Below are 20,735 nucleotides of genomic sequence, written 5' to 3' on the forward strand. Positions count from 1 at the left end.
CGGAAGTTCCTAGTTTTATAAAGTTGTTCTTTGTCACAAGAGATTATCAAAACGTTCGGGTACTGGGAGAGTGTTTCCTGTGCGGCGGGGGCAGTGGGCAGATGAGGAGGACTCGGGACCGCAGCCGTGGCCGCAAAAGACAGTTTGATTTCTGCGTCCGACCCTAATCTCACCGCTCCAGGCCTGACAGCCTAGTGGCTCCACACGGGGTGAATCTTTAACAATTTTTATTGATAATACCTGGAGGGGATAATAACCAAACTGACACAAATCCGAGTAGTAAAAGGCAACATGATGGTGATACAGTGAGGAAGGGGAAGCAACATGACATGTCCCTGGAGCATGACAGAACTCAAGACCACCAGGGTTGTGAGCAATTTACATGTTTGTAGAAGATTGTCTCCTGTTATCTGCGGATCCCGATAAAGCTTTGAGCATTAAAAAGGCACATTGGAAATAAGCTCAATTCACATTAGTACTCTCAGGGAGAAGATACGAGACATACTATAAAGGTGTGTGGATGGCTATATAAAGTTTAGCCCCCAGCGATGCTCCTCTTTCCATTTCCTCATTCATTTTCTTTGGGGGGTTCATTTTTCTGAATCAACCACACCTCATTATTTCTATTAAGCAAATTGAAAGGACTGTTGTAGCCTGCAGTGTAGTAAACCTTTTCATCGAAAACTTTTCCTTCTTCCCTCAAAATGCTTGCTAACGTCAAAAGTTGTTCTTGATTCTTTTGGGCACTAGAGAATCCATCGAAAGACCTGCAAAGGAGAACGTAAATAACCATGAATGATTTTCACACCAGTGCTAGTGTCAGTCTGAAAAAGAAAAGCAGGAGCTGATACAGCAAAGCAGGATAAAGCACAATTTCAAGCTCCTCCCGCCCGCTCAGCCCCTGGACCAAGCGTTCCCTTGCTGCGGTTCCCAGTCTCACTGTGACCTCAGCGCACAGGAGAGCCGGGAGGAGGGATCCAGCCTGTCTGCTGGCAAGTCGATTCGGAATGTACACCATCTTGTCCTCTAACTCTGTGCTTCTCAAACTTTGATGCATGCACGAATCTTGCTGGCATGCGGATTCAGGAGGTCTAGGATGGGGCCTGAGAGTCTGTGTATCCAACGAGCGCCCAGTAATGCTGATGCTGCTGGTCAGGGGACCACACTTCTACCAACTTAGAAGCCTCCCTTCCAGACTTTCCATTTCCTGTCCAACATTTCCCCTTCCTTCCTCTCCTTGGGCAAAGGGTAGTCACTGGTTTATGGATGAATATAATATAGTTTGACCCTGTGAATTTACAGTCTAAAGCTAGAGACAAACACTTTGCCAGCTCTCACTATATAACCTGAGAAGAGATTTCACAGAGGTGGTCCCCTAGTGCTTAGGAACGCTGAGGTTATGCTTGAGTCAGTATCGGGGGTGTGATGTGAGCTGGTCTGGAATGAAGGAGGTTTTTTGCTGGGTAGAGAAGGGGAAGGATAAGAAAAAGAACAGAAGTCTAAAGACACAAAGCATTTCCACAGTGTGGCCCAGACCCAAAGTGAGCTCAGAAAGGTAAGTCCGAGCCAGAAGGATGAGCGTTATATATCATCATCCCAAGACCCTTGGGGATTATCCTCAAAACATCTCAGAACGATGTTTTGAGCAGAAAAGTAACTTGGTCAGATCTGGCTGAGATACATGGGAGGTTTGGGGATGAGGAGGAAAAGACAGTCAAAAGATCTAAAGTGAAAGAGGAAAAAAGAATAAAATTTTAAGCATAGATTTTATAGTCTACAAACAAAAATATCCTGAGATTTAATCATGACAGGACACAGACTTAGCTGAGTTACTGATATCTTAAACATGATGATTTTGATTCTGAAGGTTGAGAATAGGAAACACAGAGAACCAAATATAAATATATTCCTAATATGCCTTCCCTAGTAGAAATTTTATTATCAGTGAGCCAATGAAAAGGGTCAGTCCTCCCTTTCTTCAGAAAAGATGTAAGCTCTCAAGGCTACAAACCAAACCATGTCTGTTTCTGTCAGGCACCTAGAATCATTCCTGGAATGTAGTCATGTTTAAATCCTTGTTGAATAAGTATTAGGAATTTATGTGCATATGTGTATAAAACATTGATGATAAATTGATAAACTGTTCTATAATTTTCAGCATAATGACTTATAATATTCTGAACTATGTTAAGAAATAGTTTGTCTCCTAAATTTACTGCTTATTTCCTTAGCGATAGCCAACTCTTGGTATGTTCTACCTAAAGAGAATGTGTTTTCAGATCCTATTTCTTCCTTGGGATCAAATCTTGAAGCCCCTAATTAGAAATCATCTTCTGTTCTCTGAATACACATTGTTCTACAATGATCTATCCGTACTTTATTTATTACACAGACATATTGAGCCTTCCCACATGCAGCTGTCTTGCTTGGAGCTGAAAGACATGGACAGAGGAATGTGCTGCTGTATTCTTGAGGAAGTTACTGTCTATTAACGAGTGATTATAATTTAGAATACCAGAGGGACAGAGTGGCTAGCTGAATGGAGAAGCTGAGAAAGTTATCACAGACCAGGTGCCATTCCAAGTCCTCGATGATGAAAGTGGACTGTCTAAAGAAAGAAGAAAGAAGCAGTAATAGTAATATCATGTTCAGGCTCTAGTATTTTATGTACATTAACTCATTTAACCATGGCAACTCTATGACACAGGGAGGTACTTTGATTATACACATTTTCCAAATGTAGAGAGTTTGGAAAGGCAAGTCCAGTAACTTGCCTGATGTCAGAGGTAAAGAGAAGTAGAAGAACATGGCCTGCTCAGTGAAGAGTGGGAAAGTCAACGGACACACCAGTGGGGGAGGCAGGGTCGGGCCACAGGGTAGAATAGAAGGCGCTGTGTACCACGTGAATGCACAACACGAACTTCACCCTGAAGCAAGAAGAACCCAACCGAGATTTTGAAGTGGAGTAACAGGTTGGGGGTTCTGTTGCTGCTGTCGTAAGAAAAGCCCAGGTTCCAATGTGGCGCGAGAGAGGAAGAGACTGGCAGGCAGAGAGGAGTTCGGAGGGTACTGACGTGGCATAGTCAGGATCCAGATCAACAGACGTGCGAATATCTACCGTGTCAGACATTGTGCCCAGCACTGGCGGAGACAAAGGTGACTTCGGTGTGGTCCCCTAAGAGGATGACCTGAGGGAGTAATGAGGATGGGGGGAAGGGGACAGAATCACGGTCATTTCTGAGGGGAACGAGTCAGATCTGGAGACAGTTGTCGGGAAACGTGTGCTGACGATGGCTACGGATGTCCTCGCTGGGGAGGCTGTCAGGCTGATGGGACCGGCACTCTGAGATCACTGCCCAGGTACGTACATTGGGAATGAGGAAAGGTGGTTTTCAGAGCTGTCGAGATTGAGCCCTCCCCCTACCCCACGTGGAAATGTTCAGCAAGTAGGAAAATCGGTCTGAAGACACTAAATTTGAGAAACATTAAACACAGGTATTTCGAGCATTGTGAACAGATCACTTAGAGCAAGTCTGCTATGACATGAGGGTCAATAACAGGCATTGACTGATCTGGGGGGTACGGAGTGGATGAGGAGGAGAGGAATGGCAGGAGAGTCACAGGCTGAGTGGTAGGAAGGACGTATCAGGGAACAGAATGGTCAACATGCAAAGGCTGCAAGGGTCACGGGGAAGGAGCTGTGATGTAACAGACGCGAGTGCACTGTGGAGGTCGCAGGAGCAGTTCCGCAGAGATGCTGTGGGCTGTCCCAGACTGGCGGTTCCAGGGGTATGTGGGAGGTGAGGAAGCAGAGACAGAGGCACAGTCCTTGAACAGGTTGATGGTGACAAGGAGAGAAAGGGAGTAATAAAGGGGCTCTAATACGAACAGTTATCGTGTGTGTGTGTGTGTGTGTGTGTGTGTGTGTGTGTTGTTCTTTTTTTGAGACAGAGAGGGAGAGAGAGAGACAAAATGGAAGAGGGGGACGACGAGAAGCATCAACTTGAAGCTGCGGCACTTTAGTTGTTTGTTTGTTGCTTCTCATATGTGCCTTGACCGGGGGGCTCAATCCAAGCCTGTAACCCCTCGCTCAAGCCATTTACCTCGGGCTTAAGCCAGCGTCCTTAGGCTTCAAGTCAGCAACCTTTAGTTTCAGGCCAGTAACCGTGGGGTTTTGGACCTGGGACCTCAGCATCCCAGACTGACAATCTATCCACTGTGCTCCCACTGGTCAGGCATCATGTGTGTGTTTTTAAATTTTAACAGAGAATTTAATATAAAGAATAAGTAAACAGGTGTGAGAAGTCTGAAAAAGTAAAAAAACCTGTAAACTCACAGAGCCAATAACTTCAGGAAGCAGCAGCTGGGGAAAAAAGGGGAGAATCTGGGGTTATCGGAATCTAGAAGTTGTGTCCCGGGCAGTTAGCTCAGTCAGTTAAGAGCTGAAACAACGGGGTTGCCGGGTCATGTGCCTCAGTCAGGGCACATACAGGAGCAGCTTGATGTTCCTGTCTCCCTCTCTCAGGGGGGGAAAAAAAAAAAGAATTTAGAAGTTGGGAGTTAAGGTATTTTTGTTCAGACTTAACTAGATGGCAGGTAAGGGCAGTCTTATGCTTTTGAAGGGAATCATTTGCACTGTGTCTGATTTGTGGAAGGTATGCCACAGACTCTGCATTAAATGACTTACATCTTCCAACAGACCCTTGGTAACATAGAAAACTAAGCCAGCTGGAAAACACACAAGAATTCATTAGCCCTGTTTTTCGGGAAGGGTGAAAAGCCTACTGAAATTGCAGAGGAGCTAAACAGTGAGTGCAGGCCAGTGAAACTAGCAGTCAGCAGGGCTATAAATTACCTACCGCTTACCGTACAAACACAGTCATTTCGGCTCTGTCTTCAATGAAGACATCTGACTCCGCAGGCCTGGGCGGATCCGATTGCTGCTCCGAGGGGATGTACAGGGAGATGGTAATGGTAGACTCGCTAAAGGGGCCTGAACCCGGCTCCACGTAGCTCATCACTGGAGCTGTCATCTTTATTTTCGTCTCTGTGCCATGAAAACACATACTTAAATACAAAGGAGACCGTGATGGCAAATGGCAGGGTATTTATCAATACTTTTAAAATGATATATTTTCTGATCCAAGTTTCTTGATTTATTTTATGCTATCGGCATAAATACAGGATGGGGCAAAAGTAGGTTTACGGTTCTAAGTAAACAAAACAGGGTTTATCCTTCTATTATTATTTATTAATTATTGTATTATTTCCCATACAAACTGTAAACTTACTTTTGCCCATCCTGGATTTACCTTCAAGATAATTTTCATCTTTAAAAAATAAGGCCCTTATTATGTAGCTGTTCATCTTTATAAAATAATAAATTATCCACTGTCCACATTAAGCACTTTCTGTACTACTCACATTTTTGGTTACTAAATTCTAAAGTTTTAGAGACAGCAAGGCACATTAGAGATCCCATAGTCCAGTCCATTCTTTATTTTTTACAGGTCAGCAGCTGAAGTCCCACCAGCAAGGTGACCTATAGAATATTCGCAGGGTCAGAACCAGAACTTATATCTTGAGACTCTGGATCTTGTGTTCTTTGTACCTACCTGCCTCCTGATGTCTCTCACCCTACCACTAGTCACCAAGTGTTTTTGAGGTATTAGCCATGAAAAGGACTTAACACTAGTGACAGAAGCCCAGCTTATGCACAGAAACGGCGTCAAGAAGAACAGAGGCCGGAAAGCACTACCTGGTACTACCCTCCTCTGAGGCTGCTAAGGGTCCTGAGCAGAATCCTTGTTTTCAAACATTCAGTCTTTGTGAGGATCTGGTTATTTTTCCATTCTAAAGGATATTTCTTTAATAAGCTAAAACTTAAAAAATAGGCCAGGGGACTCAACCATAGTATATATTATAATTACAGGGCAAACTGCCTTCACCTTTATCGTTTTTGCCTTGAATGTAGCTGTTCAGCCTGGTAAAGCCAGTCTGGATGGCGGAATCCCAGTCCATTGACTCAACGGAGGTGCTGACCCACTTGGCTGGTCCATACTGTCGGATCTCGTAACTTCCGGGCTAAAATGGAACAGATAACTGGAGGAAACCATTCTAGGAAGGCAGGACGTGAGGTGCCTTGATTTCGGGTCCACCTGGGAACGTCGGACCTAGGGGCAGCGCCACACTTGGGTCCAGCCCCAGGTTCTGGGACAGGGCGCCCGCCCCCGCGGCTCCCATCCTTGGATTTAGGGACTTCTTCGACCCTGGTCCCACTTGCCGGGCGGCGTAGTGGGGGAGTGATGGGCGGGGTGGGGGGATGGGGAGTCAGCCCCATTCACATTAAGAACTAGTGTGCTACGTCCTCTCGGCCCAGAGGGTCCCGCTATCGGTTCCAGGACGAAGTCGCTTCTCCTCCCTGCCCCCTCGCCCCTCCCCCACCCCCGGCAAAGAAAAGAAATTGAGACATGGCCAATACCTGGGGTTATGACTTAACCGACAGAATTTTTCCGTTTGTGCAGTAATGGAGGTACAGCTCAGACCTTTTTAAAAATGTACTTTTCACTTAAATCTGTGGGACCCTCCAGCCTCACTACAAATCAGCCCGAAGACGCCCCCCACCCACCCCGGCCCGCACCCGTCGCGCCCGCGGGAGGCTTCTACCTCGGCGCCCGCGTCCCCCTGGGCCTTCCAGCCCGGTGTCTCCACCTCTGGGGCCGCCGCGCCCTCCGCTGTCCCGGGCTCGGGCTCGAGCACCTCGGCCATGGGCAGCGCCGACGATCCGGGGAAGGAGCCTGCGTGTGCGCGCCCAGCCGGCCCGCCGCGGTCCCGAGTCCCCGAGTCCCCGAGTCCCCGAGTCCCCGAGTCCCCGCCCCGGCGCTGCGGGCGCCAGTCCCTCCCCCACAGTGCGGGGGACCTGAGTCCGCCAGGCACCGCCCCGGCAGGACGGGAGGAGGCGCTGTGGCCCCCGAGGGACCCCAATTCCGCCCCACCCCCGGCCGCCCCCTGCTGGGTCCCCCTGCAAGGGTGAGGGCTGGAGACACGATTGCGGGCCCTCTCGGGCTCAGCTTTCTTTGGCGGCCCCGCCCACCCTCCGCCCTCGTTTTCCAATGAGCAGGCAACAGAGGTGTCCACTGTGCAGCCGGCGTGGAGGGGGCGGAGTGGGTGGTGGAGAAGGGCCGAGCAGCTGGCTGGCGGGGATTCTGGTGTAACCGGTTCGGGAACCTGGAGCCGGTTCGGCTGACGGGTCCACCCCTGGGAGGGGCTGAGCGGGGGCCTGCACCTCTCGGGTACACCCAGTGAAAGGCGGAGGAAGCCTCTTCTCCCGGGGGAGGGTGGGCTCTCACTTGCGAGCCTGAGCTTGGCTGTTCTTTCCAGCACCACCGGGGGCCGAGAGCCCCAAGCTAGGGTTGGATCCGGGGACCCAGCCAGGGGTGAGTGGCCCTACACCTAGAAGGTGGCCTAGTGCCCCTACCGGGAGGAGGTGGATGGACCACAGTCGCGCTTGGAGAGAATCTTGAACTATCCTCCATTCTTGACCTCCCCTCCTCCAATGACCCCTTAACCTCTGAGTCATCCCACCAGGTTTAACAGGCTGGGGGAAAGGGGTTGAGGGAAGGGAGAGAAAGAGGAGAGACATCTTCTAGATTCTAGTGCTTTTTTAAATTTCTTGGCTAGATTTATTCTTTATTTTTTCTAAGAGACTTATTGAGATGTAATTCACATACCATATAGCCCACCCATTTAATGTGTATCATCCAGTGGTGTTTAGTGTGTTCACAGTTGTGCAACAATTGCCACAATCAATTTTACAACATTGTCATCAACCCCCACCAATAAAGGAAACACCGGAACTTACCTTTTAGCCATCACTCCCCAACTCCCCATTCCCCAGCCCTAGGCAACTAATCTGCCTATTCTAGACATCTCATAAAAATGAAATCACAACATTGTCTTAATCCGTCAGGACAGCTATACCAAAACATCACAGACTAGTAGCTTATGAACGACAAAAATTTATTTCTCCCAGGTCTGGAGGCTGGAAGTCTAAGATCAGGGCGCGGGCAAAGTCAAGTGAGAGCCCTCTTCCTGGTGGTAGACTGCTGGTGGTCTGGTGGTGTCCTTCAGTGGTAGAAGGGGCAAGGGAGCTTTCTCGGATCTCTTTTATAGTAGCACAAATCCCATTCACGAGGGAGTCTGTGCTTACCATCTGATAACCTCCCAGAGGCTCTACATCTTAATACCATCATAGTGGGCTTTAGGTTTTCAACGTGAGTTTTGGGAGTGACACAAATGTGCCAACCACAGCATACATCATGTGGTCCTTTATTACCAGCTTCTTTCACCCAGCAAAATATTTCAAGTTTCATCCATATTGTAGCATATATCAGTATTTTCTTCCTTTTTATGGCTGAAAAACATTCCATTGGATAAATATTTTACTTATCGATTCATCAGTTGATGGATGTTTGAGTCATTTCAAACTTTTGGCTATACTGAATAATGCTGCTCTAAACATTTCATGTACAGGTTTCTGTATGAGCATGTGTTTTCATTTCTCTTGGGCAAATATCTGGGAGTGGAATTGCTAGGTCAAATGGTAACTCAGTATTTAACTTTCTGAGGAACTGGCAGATTGTTTTTTAAAAGTGGCTGTACCGTTTTACATTTTTACAAGCAGCATGTATGTAAGGTATTTTCCCCGCTGAGGACAAAAGAAGGGCATAGCCACCAAGTGTGGAATAGCAAAAGCCTTATTTAGTAGAGCACTTCCCAGACGAGGTTCTCTGGTCCGTGAGACGGGGGCTAGAGAAGTCGCACAGATCCTTCCGCTGGGGGGTAATTTATTGGGTCGTAGGGTGGTCGGGTTAATATGATGTGGTGACATTTCATTGGCTGATAGACAGTCATTCTTTTCCAAAGTGTTCCTGTGAAATTTCTTTTGGCGGGCATGGGTGTGGGCGGTTCCAGCCAAAGTTCCCGGGCCTGGTTCCTCAAGTGACCTTCCCCCATTGCCAACCGACCTCACATTCCGACCTTTTATGTTAGATAGGGGCGCCACTATTTATCTGGCTACTTCCTGCTGGTTAGGGGCTTCATGGGGAAGGGAGGTCGGAAGGTGGTGGCTCTGAGGGGAGTCGTGTATATGAGTATAGGCGCATCTGTTTGACCGTAACATGAGAAACTTTGCGGATAGTCTTGACGATTGAGGGTGACAGGGTATGTGGAGTCTCCAGGTAATGTTGAGAGAGGTGGCAACCTGCTGGACTATTTGGGCAGTGAAGGCCAGGCTGTTGTCTGACTGGATGGTAGTCGGCAGTCCAAATTGCGGGATTATACATTCAATGAGAATGGAGGCAACGGTATCTACCATCTCTCGAGAGGTGGGAAAGACCTCTATCCACCCTGAAAAGGTATCAACAAAAGTTAAGAGATAATGGGAGTTTTTTTTTGTGAAGGGACAAGCTTGAGGCCAGAGACATGGTACCAAGGTGTTTGCCCTAGGAGTTTGGCTGCAGTAGGAGTAGTCAATTTTACCATATGGGGTCCCGTCCACCCCCATAACCGAGACCTGTGAGGGAAGTAGAGGTCCAGAGTGTGATGGCAAAACAGAGAAGGTAGCTCCCGTGTCCACAGGAAATGAGATGGACTTACCTGCTACCTACGGTATTACCCGGAGCTCGGCGAGGGTGATGGGGGTCTTCGAGTTCGGGCCACGTCAGTCGTCCATGAGGTCTAGGAGTTCAAGCAGTGGGCCCACCTGGCTGGCTTGGCCTCTCATTTGGGTAGCTTGTAAGAACCTGCTGCCCAAAAGGGGACAATCGCTCCACCAGTGACTGGGTTGTTTGCAGTTAGGGCAGGGCTCAGTGGGCAGCCGCAGGCAGGAGCACTGCCAGGCCCAGAGACCCTCCTTGCCACATTTAAAGCAAGCTCCTGGTGGGATTCCTCTTTGCAGCCCGGACTTGGATCGGGCACCTTCTATGCCTTGCCCCTGTTGTTCTGCCAGCCTCAGGGCTGCCACAAGAGCCTGGGTTTGGAGCGTTACCTTCTGCTGCATGCGGGTCTGGTGAACAGCCTCAGCCTTTTCTTCCCAACCATTAAAAACCTTAAATGCCATGTTCATCAGGTCTCGGATAAGGGTTTGGGGGCTGATAATAAGAGGAGGGGGGCTCCTGGTGAGCCCGGCACCCAGATCCGCCAGAAACGCTGGAGCCAGAGGCAGGACAGGGCCAAGCTTTCCTGCAAGAAGACCCGGGTTGGGCCGTGGGGTCAAGAGCCCTGCAAACCTGCGTGAGAGTCAATGGCTGGCGGAGGAGGGCCTGATGGGGGAGGGGCTTAAGAACACAGTGGAGAAGGAGGGGCTCCTGGCAGGCAGGGGAGGAGGCTTTTTGAAGGGAAGAGACTCAAGTGGAAGAGGTCTGCAGAAGGACTAGAGAGGGGTCTGGAGAGAGGGGCGCCCCTGGGGGTCAGGCAAGAGGTGGAGAGAGTTGAGGGTCAGTGAAAGGGGAAAGATCAGGAGTGGAGGGTTTAGTCGAGGTTTCTCTGGCCAAAAAGGGCCTGCGCTGTAGAACAGGCAGCACAGAGATTAGTACGGGAGAGCAAATACTAGAAGCCCTGAATGTAAGGGATCTCCAATCATTTCCCAGTTCTTTGGCAGTAGTTAAATTGGTGAGAGTGTTGAAATCGAAAGTCCCTTCAGGAGGCCGCCTGGTTCAAGTATCCAGTGGGTTCTGTGGTCTGGCCACAGTGGAGAAGAAGATCAGTTTCTTCTTCTTTAGGGAAGGAGAGATTCTGAATAAGTCACTCCAGGAGTGTTTTTGAGTCAGGTTTAGATTCCTGTGCCCCCCATGGCCGCCCTCAGCCCTCGGAGTGGTCAGAGATGAGAATTGGCATCCCGCAACTCAAGCTCTGGTCACCGGATGGTTAGGTAGAGTGGGTGTGTCCGGGACGTCTCCACAGGCACATACGCACTTGGAATGAATAAGTGGTCCCTGACGCAGCTGCGATTACGGACAGGGAGTCTCGGCAGAAAGAACTGAGAGGAGGCTGGAGGCAGGGGACTTACCGCACCATGTGCCGAAGTGGGTGGAAAGTCAGAGGTCCTGGTTCTTTCTCGGAAGGGAAGGGGAGAGGAACGGTCCTTGTGGACTTCCAACTCCTCCCGGGTTTTGGCACCAAATGTAAGATATTTTCCCCGCCGAGGAAGAAAGAAGGGCATAGCCACCATGTGTGGTATAGCAAAAACTTTATTTAGTAGAGCGCTTCCCGGACGAGGTTCACTGGTCCGCAAAACGGGGGCCAGAGAAGTCACATGGATTCTTCTGCTGGGGGTAATTTATAGGGTTGGTAGGGTGGTTGGGTTAATATGATGTGGCGAAATTTCATTGGCTGACAGACAGTCGTTCTTTTCCAAAGTGTTCCTGGGAAATTTCTTTTGGAGGGCATGGGTGTGGGCGGTTCCAGCCAAAGTTCCTGGGCCTGGTTTCTCACATGACCTTCCCCCATTGCCAACCAACCTCACAATGTGAGCATTCTGTTATTCCACATCCTCACCAACCCTTGATATTATCTGGATTTTTGATTCAAGCCATCTTAGTGGGTGGGTCTACTACTGTTTTTTAGAAGGATATAATGCACATAACATAAAAGTCACCATTTAAAAGAGTACGATTCAGTGGTTTTCAGTATATTCCCTATGTTGGATGACCATCCTCACTAACTCCGAGGTGCTCCATCATTCCAAAAAAAAAAATGGCCTATACATTTTAGCTGTTGCCCCCCCCCCCCCCCCATATCACTAATCTACTTTCTATCTCTGTGGATTTGCCTGTTCTGGACATTTCATATAAAAGGGATGTTATATGTGATCTTTTGTGGCTGATTTCTTTCACTTGTGTAATGTTTTCAAGAGTCATCCATATTGTAGCATGGATCAGAACACACTTCATTTCTGTTTATTGCTGAATAATATTTCACTGTATGGTCCTAGTACTTTCTAAGCAATTGATGTCCTCTCTTTTTCTTCCCCTTCCCTGCCCAAACCAGTGGGCAGTGGTCTGTGGACATATGACACTTTCTAGTGTTTGTACCAAATCTTTTGTTACAGAGAGCTAACTTTGAACTATTTAGCAAAGGCTAATTAATGATTTTTTACTTTTTTTTAAATTGCCAGTTTATTTTAACTTAAGTAACAGATGTGATCCATTGCTTAGTTGACTACAAAATTGAAAAAATAATTTTACTTTAGAGTGTTTTTTAAAGGGGGGGAAAAAGGAATTTAGATTTTTGTTTAAGAAATTTATTTTTATTTTCATCTGCAGAGTACCTTTTATAGTTATCAATGCCTTCTTGGGGGCTTTTTACTTATAGAAAAACTGAGGCTAAATTTGGAAACATTTATTTTATAAGGTGTGGCATATATAATTAATGAAGATAGCAGCAGGTGACTAAGCTGAATTAGTTATATTTACAAGATGATAATTAGTCATACAAAAGAATAGAAGGAGGGAAAAAAATGATTTATTTCAAAATAATAGGATTTGAGTTAGAACAAATTTAATGAAATTCAGAAGGCTCAAGTTCTATATCCATATGTCAAAACAATCTAGCTAGCTTTCTTGTTAATTAACGATGGTAAAATTGTTACCATATTAGCTCCTATTTAGTCAATGTTTACATGACACTGTGAAGAAGATATTTTATTTAAGCTTCTCAGTGCAGGTGATGGTGCAGTGTGACGATTTTATATCAGGCGCCTCTACCTTCGCCCCAGCAGGGGAGGAGAGCCCTGGAGAGTCTTACCGCAGCAGCTGTGTTCTATAAAGTCACCACGAACATTAATTAGTAAATACTGAGCCCTTGCTTCTAGAGGAAATACAGTTCGGTTCCTGCAGGCTTCAACCTCTTGATCTACCAATCAATACATCAGCTTGTGTTATGTTTGTTAGTGTATAAAGATACTTCATTTAATATATATTGTTGAATCATTAACACTGAACTCACAACCAACGGCACTATAACTCACGCCTTGATAAAGCTTATCTAACGCACATAACTTTTCCAAAAGGTACATTACAGCCTTCCCATACTTAGGCATACTGGACAGTACTTCAGCACTATGCCTGGGGCCGTTTTAAGCAGCAAAATCACCAACAGAAAGCACAAAAATGCCAAAAACATGGCACTAAATAGACTTTGAAAAGGATACTGTTTTTACTGTATGAGAGCTGAAGTGAGAATTCAGAGCGTTGCATTGTTTAACCTCAGCTGAGAATAACTACATCCAGCGGATCAAAGTGTTCAATGCTCTGCGCAAGCACGTGTCCACCAGCGATGGAGAAAGTGCTGTGAGGATTACTTTTGGAGTTATAAATACATACGAGCAAGTTGAGGAATTTGCAAATACAGAACCTATGAATAATGAGGACTGGCGGTCAATGCTTCCTACAGCAAGTTCATCGGTCACTTCCATCCATATTTCATTGACCAAAGCAAATCACAGGGCCTTGGGGTTGGGAGAGCGCAGCAATCACGCTGTACTCTCAGAGAACTCAAATAATTGAGGGAAGCACCGACCTGGTATTTTTGGCAGATTTTATTTCCCAAGGATAGCTGCAACATATTGTATTATCTCTTATGCAATATGCTGTTCTTATTATGTGACTTTGACACACCTTCCACTGAGAAGTGAAGATCCATGCTCCCTTTCCTTGAAACTTGGCAGGTTTGTGACTACAGTAGAGGCCACACTGTGTGACTTCCTAGACTGGGTCACTAAAGATTTCCATCTAGTTCTCTTTGGCACACTTACTCTTAAAAACCCAACAACCACGCTAAGGGTAAGCCCAAGCAGTTCCATGGAGAGCCATGTGTAGGTTCCTAGCTGAGGTCCTGGCTGACAGCTACATCAACCACCCACCATACACATGTATGACCAAGGGTTCAGACTCCAGTCCCCTGCCATTGAGTCACCTTTGGACAGCCTCAGTTCTTCCAAGCTGACACCACAGAGGTCATGGAGCTGCCACAAGCTATCACCACAGAAGCCACAGAAACTGTGAGCATAACAACATGGTTATGATTGGAATGTCAGTAACTTTGGGTGATTAGTTTTTCAGGAATAATAACTAGAAGTGTATCTTCTATGTATAGTGCTGTAGTAGGTGCTGGTGAGTGGTAACAATGAACAAAGTTTGGTCCTGGTTTTCACCTATTTTTCTATCAAATCATTATTTACTCTGGGGTCATTTTTGTACCCACAATGTAATGAACTATTTCGTCCTTTTACTGTTATTGCTATGCCAAATATGACAGCTGTAAAGTTGGTGACAACGTGGTATTCTAACAGGAAGTGTAATCTTTTCTTTGCCTGGCTTCTCCTTGAGTGTGTGTGTGTGTGTGTGTGTGTGTGTGTGTCTGTGGATTATAATACTCATTCATTATTGACACACAAAACAACGCATGGAGCCCCTTTTATACCAAGCATTTTGCCCAGTTCCTGACACATAATTGCTTGATAAATGTTGAATGAGTGCCAATCAGAATTTATCAGACACATAGATGTGATGGTGTTTTTAGAAGCACCTGTGAACCACCTTTGTCATGGGCCACAGAAAATGAAGAGACATTTATTGAATCTGGGGTTGAGGATTAGAAAGCTAAGGTCTAAAGCTGGGAATGTCTTTTAAAATTAAAAAATCAATTCTAATCAATATTAGGCTTGATACAACTTCTGAGATTGCGGTGAGTGTTTACAGAAAAAGGAAAGGCTACCCATAAGTTTTTAAAAGGTTCATGCTTTTGAAGTCAAAGGAGACAACACAAGACCCTATACAACCGGACAGCTCACATTTTCAAAAAGCTCTAAAAAGGAATTGCATCCCTGATGCAGCTGAGAAGAAGTGTTCTAATAGGTCACTTGATTAAGGACCATTTTCTGAAAACTTAAGGCAACTAAGATGTTCCCTTGCTCTTATGTATGGGGCTTTTGCTGTTGCCATAAATCATTACATTTTATTCTTGACTAGGACAAATTCAAGAATTGGTAAGAATTGGACTGGACTACCTAATGTCTTTCAGAACGGAGGTGTCCCAATATCTTGGTGCTCCCCCTTCTAAGAAGAGGAGCCATTCTACCCCGATGTTGAACATATACCTGTGAACCAGTCAGTTCTCTGCTTGTTTATGTGTCCTGCATAACGGTTCCCCCAGGCCATTCTAAACACCTGAGTGTGTTCATAGTAAATTCCAGGCATGGGAGAGGTCAGTGGCAGATTAAGACTTCATTCTAAAATGGAAGAATGCCTGTGACAGCTCATTTAGGTCAGTGCTTCTCTTAAAGGACCCCCTGCCCTTTAAAAGTTTTTTTCTAGTTCATCATAAACCAACCTATGATTCTACTGCTCAAGAGTATCTGCCAGTAAATGTTTCTGAATGCACAAGCTCAACAATGATTTAATTGGTCTATACCATGCTCAATGGGATGAGTCCACTAATGATGGGCATAGATTTTGTAAAAATGCTAAATTTCTAAGCAGTCTCTACACACTCACTGTCAGTTTCTCTAATTATTTCATCTTGGACTGGTAACAAATAATTTGTGAGCCAGCACCATTTCATGGACCATGCTTTGAAGAGCATTGATTGAAGTGACCTTCCCAGTCTCTTGTCCAATTGGAGCCTGATTCAGTTTCACACCCATTCTGTCTTGCAATACCCCTGGGGTTCACTCTGGATAATTAGCTTGTATTTACATTTAAGAAAGATTATTTGCATATTATATTATTGTTATTCTATAGTGATAAATTCATGCAAATATAGATTTTACATTAATTTAAATTCATATTTAAATACATTATATTTATATAAATTTGTGGTTTAGTTTGGTTTTATTATTTATTTAATGTTTAGGGAAATGGGGATTATTCTAGGTTCAAAGTGAATATTCCATGATGCATTGAATTTGCTTCTGGGGATGAGAACTCAATCGATGAGGCACAAACAGGTTGCTTTCCAGGAATCTGTTAATGTCGCTGTCACGGCTGGGGTTCTTTTTTTTTTTTTTTTTTCTCATTTTTCTGAAGCTGGAAACGGGGAGAGACAGTCAGACAGACTCCCGCATGCGCCCGACCGGGATCCACCCGGCACGCCCACCATGGGGCGGCGCTCTGCCCACCAGGGGGCGATGCTCTGCCCCTCCTGGGCGTCGCCATATTGCGACCAGAGCCACTCTAGCGCCTGGGGCAGAGGCCACAGAGCCATCCCCAGCGCCCGGGCCATCTTTGCTCCAATGGAGCCTTGGCTGCGGGAGGGGAAGAGAGAGACAGAGAGGAAAGTGCGGCGGAGGGGTGGAGAAGCAAATGGGCGCTTCTCCTGTATGCCCTGGCCGGGAATCGAACCCGGGTCCTCCGCACGCTAGGCCGACGCTCTACCGCTGAGCCAACCGGCCAGGGCTGCTAGGGTTCTTTTATATCTTCACAGGGTGATCAAAGTGAAGCGTTCGTATGTGGCAGGTGCATTATCTATTCCACTTGTGAGCGTGTACGAGTTGAAATAGTCTTTAATACCAGTGAACTGGAACTGAGTTTCTGGGCCTCCCATAGTTTCAGTCCTGCCACAGTCACAAGTTCCGGAGCCTGCATTCTTCAGCACACAGAGGCGTCCCTACCCCAGGTCAGAACAAGGTGCCTCCTTCAAGGTATAAACCCAGGTCGGCTTTCCATCCCAACCCTGCTACTGTCTGGTTGTGTGACCGTGGGCACATGATTCAGCCTTACTGAATCTGTTTCTTCATTCGTATAAATGGTTGGTATTTACCCTAAATGATTTTGAGGATTCCAAGAGGTAACTAATATCAAGTTATCTCTCAGCCCAATGTCTTCATGTCGTGTCCTGATGAATGGTAGTTATTAATGTGGTCTTTTGTGAATAAAGACTCAACCATTTCATTAAGAATTGAAATCTGTTCTTTGAACTTACCTGGTCCCCTGCCACTGAACACGCATGTGCTGTTATTGCACATTTCGTCAATAGCAGAAAGCTTATTAAGATCACGAGATAACTTATTGTTAAGATGGCATTAGCAAACTGAGAGGAAGGGAGGGTGGGAAAGTGTAGCTAGAAGCACTGGGCACATGTAGGGAAGGAAGGAGAGAAATCAGTCCTTATTTCCCCTGAAAAAATTTAGATTTCTCTTTTCTTTGCCTAAAGTTGACGTTCACTGAACTCGGATAGCCTCCCTCCCAGGGCCACATGATGACCATGGCGGGTAAAAAAAAAAATAGTAAAAATTCTATTTAATGATGGTTTTGGTGTACAGATAATTATAATCTTGGACTCCAAAGGTTAATTTTTTAAAATTCTGATTTTTAAAAGACATTAAGACATTTTCATGAGTTCCTAAAGTAGTGTTAGTGTTAGCTCTGGTCATGGTGCCTGCAGTAGCAGATGGCAGGTGGGCTCTAGCCCCACCCCAAACAATTTAGGTGTTTTAGTTTCATAAGAGGGTAGGAACACATGATGTGTGATAACGGATAACGAATACATAAAGCTAGCACTTACTGTGCCCTGAGGACAGACATGTGTTTCAACATTGGAGCCTTCCAACAACCCTCTGAGGCAAGTCTTATTAATATGAAAAAAGTAAATAATTAATCATTGGAACCAAGGAGATCCAGGTCTTAAAGTCATTCAGATGGAGAAGATGAATACTAATATTAGTCCTGCAAATCATCCAACTATGTGTATTGTTCGAAAACTGCAGGAAGTTGGAGAAGAAGAAGCTACATTTTAACTCTGTATTGCAGGGCACTGCGCTGTGCTGACAACACCGTGGGGCTCAAGAGATTGTGGATGAGTACGATGCCTGATGCTAATATCAGAAGAGTGGAGAGTAAATTCTGCATGTGGGTTTTCCGGAGTAATTTGAGAAAAAAATCAGTTCTTGATACAAACTTCATATTGCTTTTTAAAAAAACTCTCTCTGTGTGTATATATGTTTATGTGTATGTGTGTGTATATAAATAAATGCTTTTGCTGCATACCACAACTTTTATTTATTTATTTATTTATTTAAAATTTTTTTAATTTATTCATTTTAGAGAGGAGAGGGAAAGAGAGAGAGAGAGAGAGAGAGAGAGAGAGAAGAGACAGAAAGAGAAGGGGGGAGGAGCTGGAAGCATCAACTCCCATATGTGCCTTGACCAGGCAAGCCCAGGGTTTCGAACCGGCGACCTCAGCATTTCCAGGTCGACGCTTTATCCACTGCGCCACCACAGGTCAGGCCCATACCACAACTTTTGATAACTTGATTTTTCCTTTTAGCTTAGTTCAAAATATTTTAAAATTTCTCTGGAGATTTCTTCTCTGACACTTGAGTTATTCAGTAATGTGCTGTTCAAGCTCCACAATTTTGGGAGTTCCTAGCTATTTTTGTTACTGATTTTTGGGTTAATTCCACTCTGGTCTGAGGGCATACATTGTATGATTTTTGTGCTTTTAAATATATTACAATGTGATTTGTGGCCAACAGTGTGCTCTATCTTGGCGGATGTTCCATATGAGCTTGAGAAGAGTGTATTTTCTGCTACTGTTGGATGAAGTGGTCTATAGAAGTCCATTATATTCAGTTGATTGATGGTGTCATTGAAGTCAACTATGTTCTTAGTGATTTTCTGCCTGCTAGATCTCTTTGTTTCTGATAGAAGAGAATTGAAGTCTCCAACTAAAATCGTGCAGTCATTAATTTTCCTTGCAGTTCTATTGCTTTTTGCCTTGTATTTTGATACTCTGTTGTTAGATATATATACATTAAGGATTATTATGTCTTCTTGGAGAACTGACCCCTTTATCATTATGTGAGCTCCTTGTTATCCCTGATAACTTTCCTTGCTCTGAAGTCTGATGTTTCTGAAATTAAGGTAGCTACTACTTCTTTGATTAATATTAACGTAGTATGTCTTTTTTATGTCTTTATTTTAATTTAAATGTATCTTTATATTTATAGTGGATGTTTTGTAGAAAAATGTAGTTGGGTTTTGTTTTCTAATCCACTCTGACAAAATCTTGTATTTGTATTTAAACTATTGAAGTTTAAAGTGATTAATGATATAGTTGGATTAATATCTACCATACTTGTTACTATTTTCTATTCATGGCTCTTCTTCTTTGTTCCTATTTTTGTGTTTCACTCTTTTCCTGCCTTTGGTGGCTTTAAGTGATCACTTAGTGGATTCCATTTTCTCTCATTTCTTACATATCAAATATACTTCCTTTTTAAAAAATTTTTGAGTGGTTGCCCTAAAATGATAATATACATTTACGACTAAGCCAAGTGAATTTTCAAGTAATATGATACTGCTTCCTGGCAGTGTGAGTATTTCATAATAACAAAATACGTTTAATTCCTCTCTCCTGTTCCTTGTGTCATTGCTATCACTCATTCCACTTATACATAGGCCATAATCATCAAATACATTTTTGCTATTATTTTGAACAGTGTTATATGATAGATCAATTAAGAATAAGAAAAATATAAATGTTTATTGTACCTTAACTTAATCTTTCTGTAATCCATTTTTTTAAGAGTTTTGTTTTGTTTTAGATTTTTATTTATTCATTTTAGAGAGAGAGAGAAGGGGAGGAGGAGCAGGAAGCATCAACTCCCATATGTGACTTAACCGGGCAACCCCAGGGTTTCGAACGAGCAACCTCAGCATTCCAGGTCAACACTTGATCCAGGGCGCCATCACAGGTCAGGCTTCTTTTCTTTTCTTTATCAGAGTTTCTGACCTATATTATTTTATTTCCCTTTGGAAAACAACATTTCTTGCAAGGTAGGTAGGGCTATTGGCAACAAATTCCCTCAGTTTTTGTTTGTCTGAGAAAATCTTTATTTCTCCTTTACTTTTGAAGAACATTTTTTAAGGTGCAGAATTCAGGTTGGTGGCTTTTTCTTCTCAACACTTAAAGTATTTTACTCCACTTGCTTGCATGGTTTTGAGAAGTCAGGTGTAATTCTTACCTTTGTTCTTCTATAGATATGTTTCCCCTCACCCCCTCACTCCATGGCTTCTTTTAAGATTTTTTTCTTATCTTTGATTTTCTGCAGTTTGAATGTATATCCTTAGGGATAGGTTTTTATTATTCTTACTGCTTGATGTTCTCTGAACTTTCTGAGTCTGTGGTTTGCCATTAATTTGGTGAAATTTGCCATAATTAAAAAAATATTTTTTAATTCATTTTAGAGAGGAGAGAGATAGAAAGAGAGAGATAGAGAGAGAGAAGGAGGGAGGAGCAGGAAGCATCAATTCCCATATGTGCCTTGACCAGGGAAGCCCAGAGTTTCAAACAACGTTGCAGGTCAGCGTTTTATCCACTGCACCACCACAGGTCAGGCCTAAATTCGCCATCATTATAGCTTCAAATATTTCTTCTGTTTCTTTCCCTTTCTTTTCTCTTAGAATTGGAATGCCAATTTCCACTACAAGTATATAACACCTTTTTTTTTGTGACAGGGAGAGACACAGATAGAGACAGACAGACAGGAAGGGAGAGAGAGATGAGAAGCATCAATTCTTTGTTGCAGCACCTTAGGTGTTCATTGATTGCTTTCTCATATGTGCCTTGACCAGGGGGCTAAGCAGACCAAGTGACCCCTTGCTCAAGCCAGCGACCTTGGGCTCAAGCTGGTGAGCCCTGCTCAAACCAGATGAACCTGCGCTCAAGCTGGCGAC

General features: G+C 44.7%; 1 protein-coding gene across 1 annotated transcript; it reads right to left on the reverse strand.

Moving 5' to 3' along the window:
- Positions 1–210: 210 nt before the first annotated feature.
- On the reverse strand, positions 211–6,993 carry HEBP2 (heme binding protein 2). Its single transcript, XM_066373136.1, has 4 exons — positions 6,667–6,993; positions 5,949–6,084; positions 4,867–5,047; positions 211–767 (listed from the first exon to the last, which is right to left on the reverse strand). Exons 1-4 carry the CDS (start codon positions 6,766–6,768, stop codon positions 569–571), a joined length of 618 nt encoding a protein of 205 aa, XP_066229233.1. The 5' UTR covers positions 6,769–6,993; the 3' UTR covers positions 211–568.
- Positions 6,994–20,735: the final 13,742 nt, after the last annotated feature.

Source organism: Saccopteryx leptura, chromosome 3, assembly GCF_036850995.1.
Source record: "Saccopteryx leptura isolate mSacLep1 chromosome 3, mSacLep1_pri_phased_curated, whole genome shotgun sequence".
In the NCBI taxonomy this organism is placed as follows: domain Eukaryota; kingdom Metazoa; phylum Chordata; class Mammalia; order Chiroptera; family Emballonuridae; genus Saccopteryx; species Saccopteryx leptura.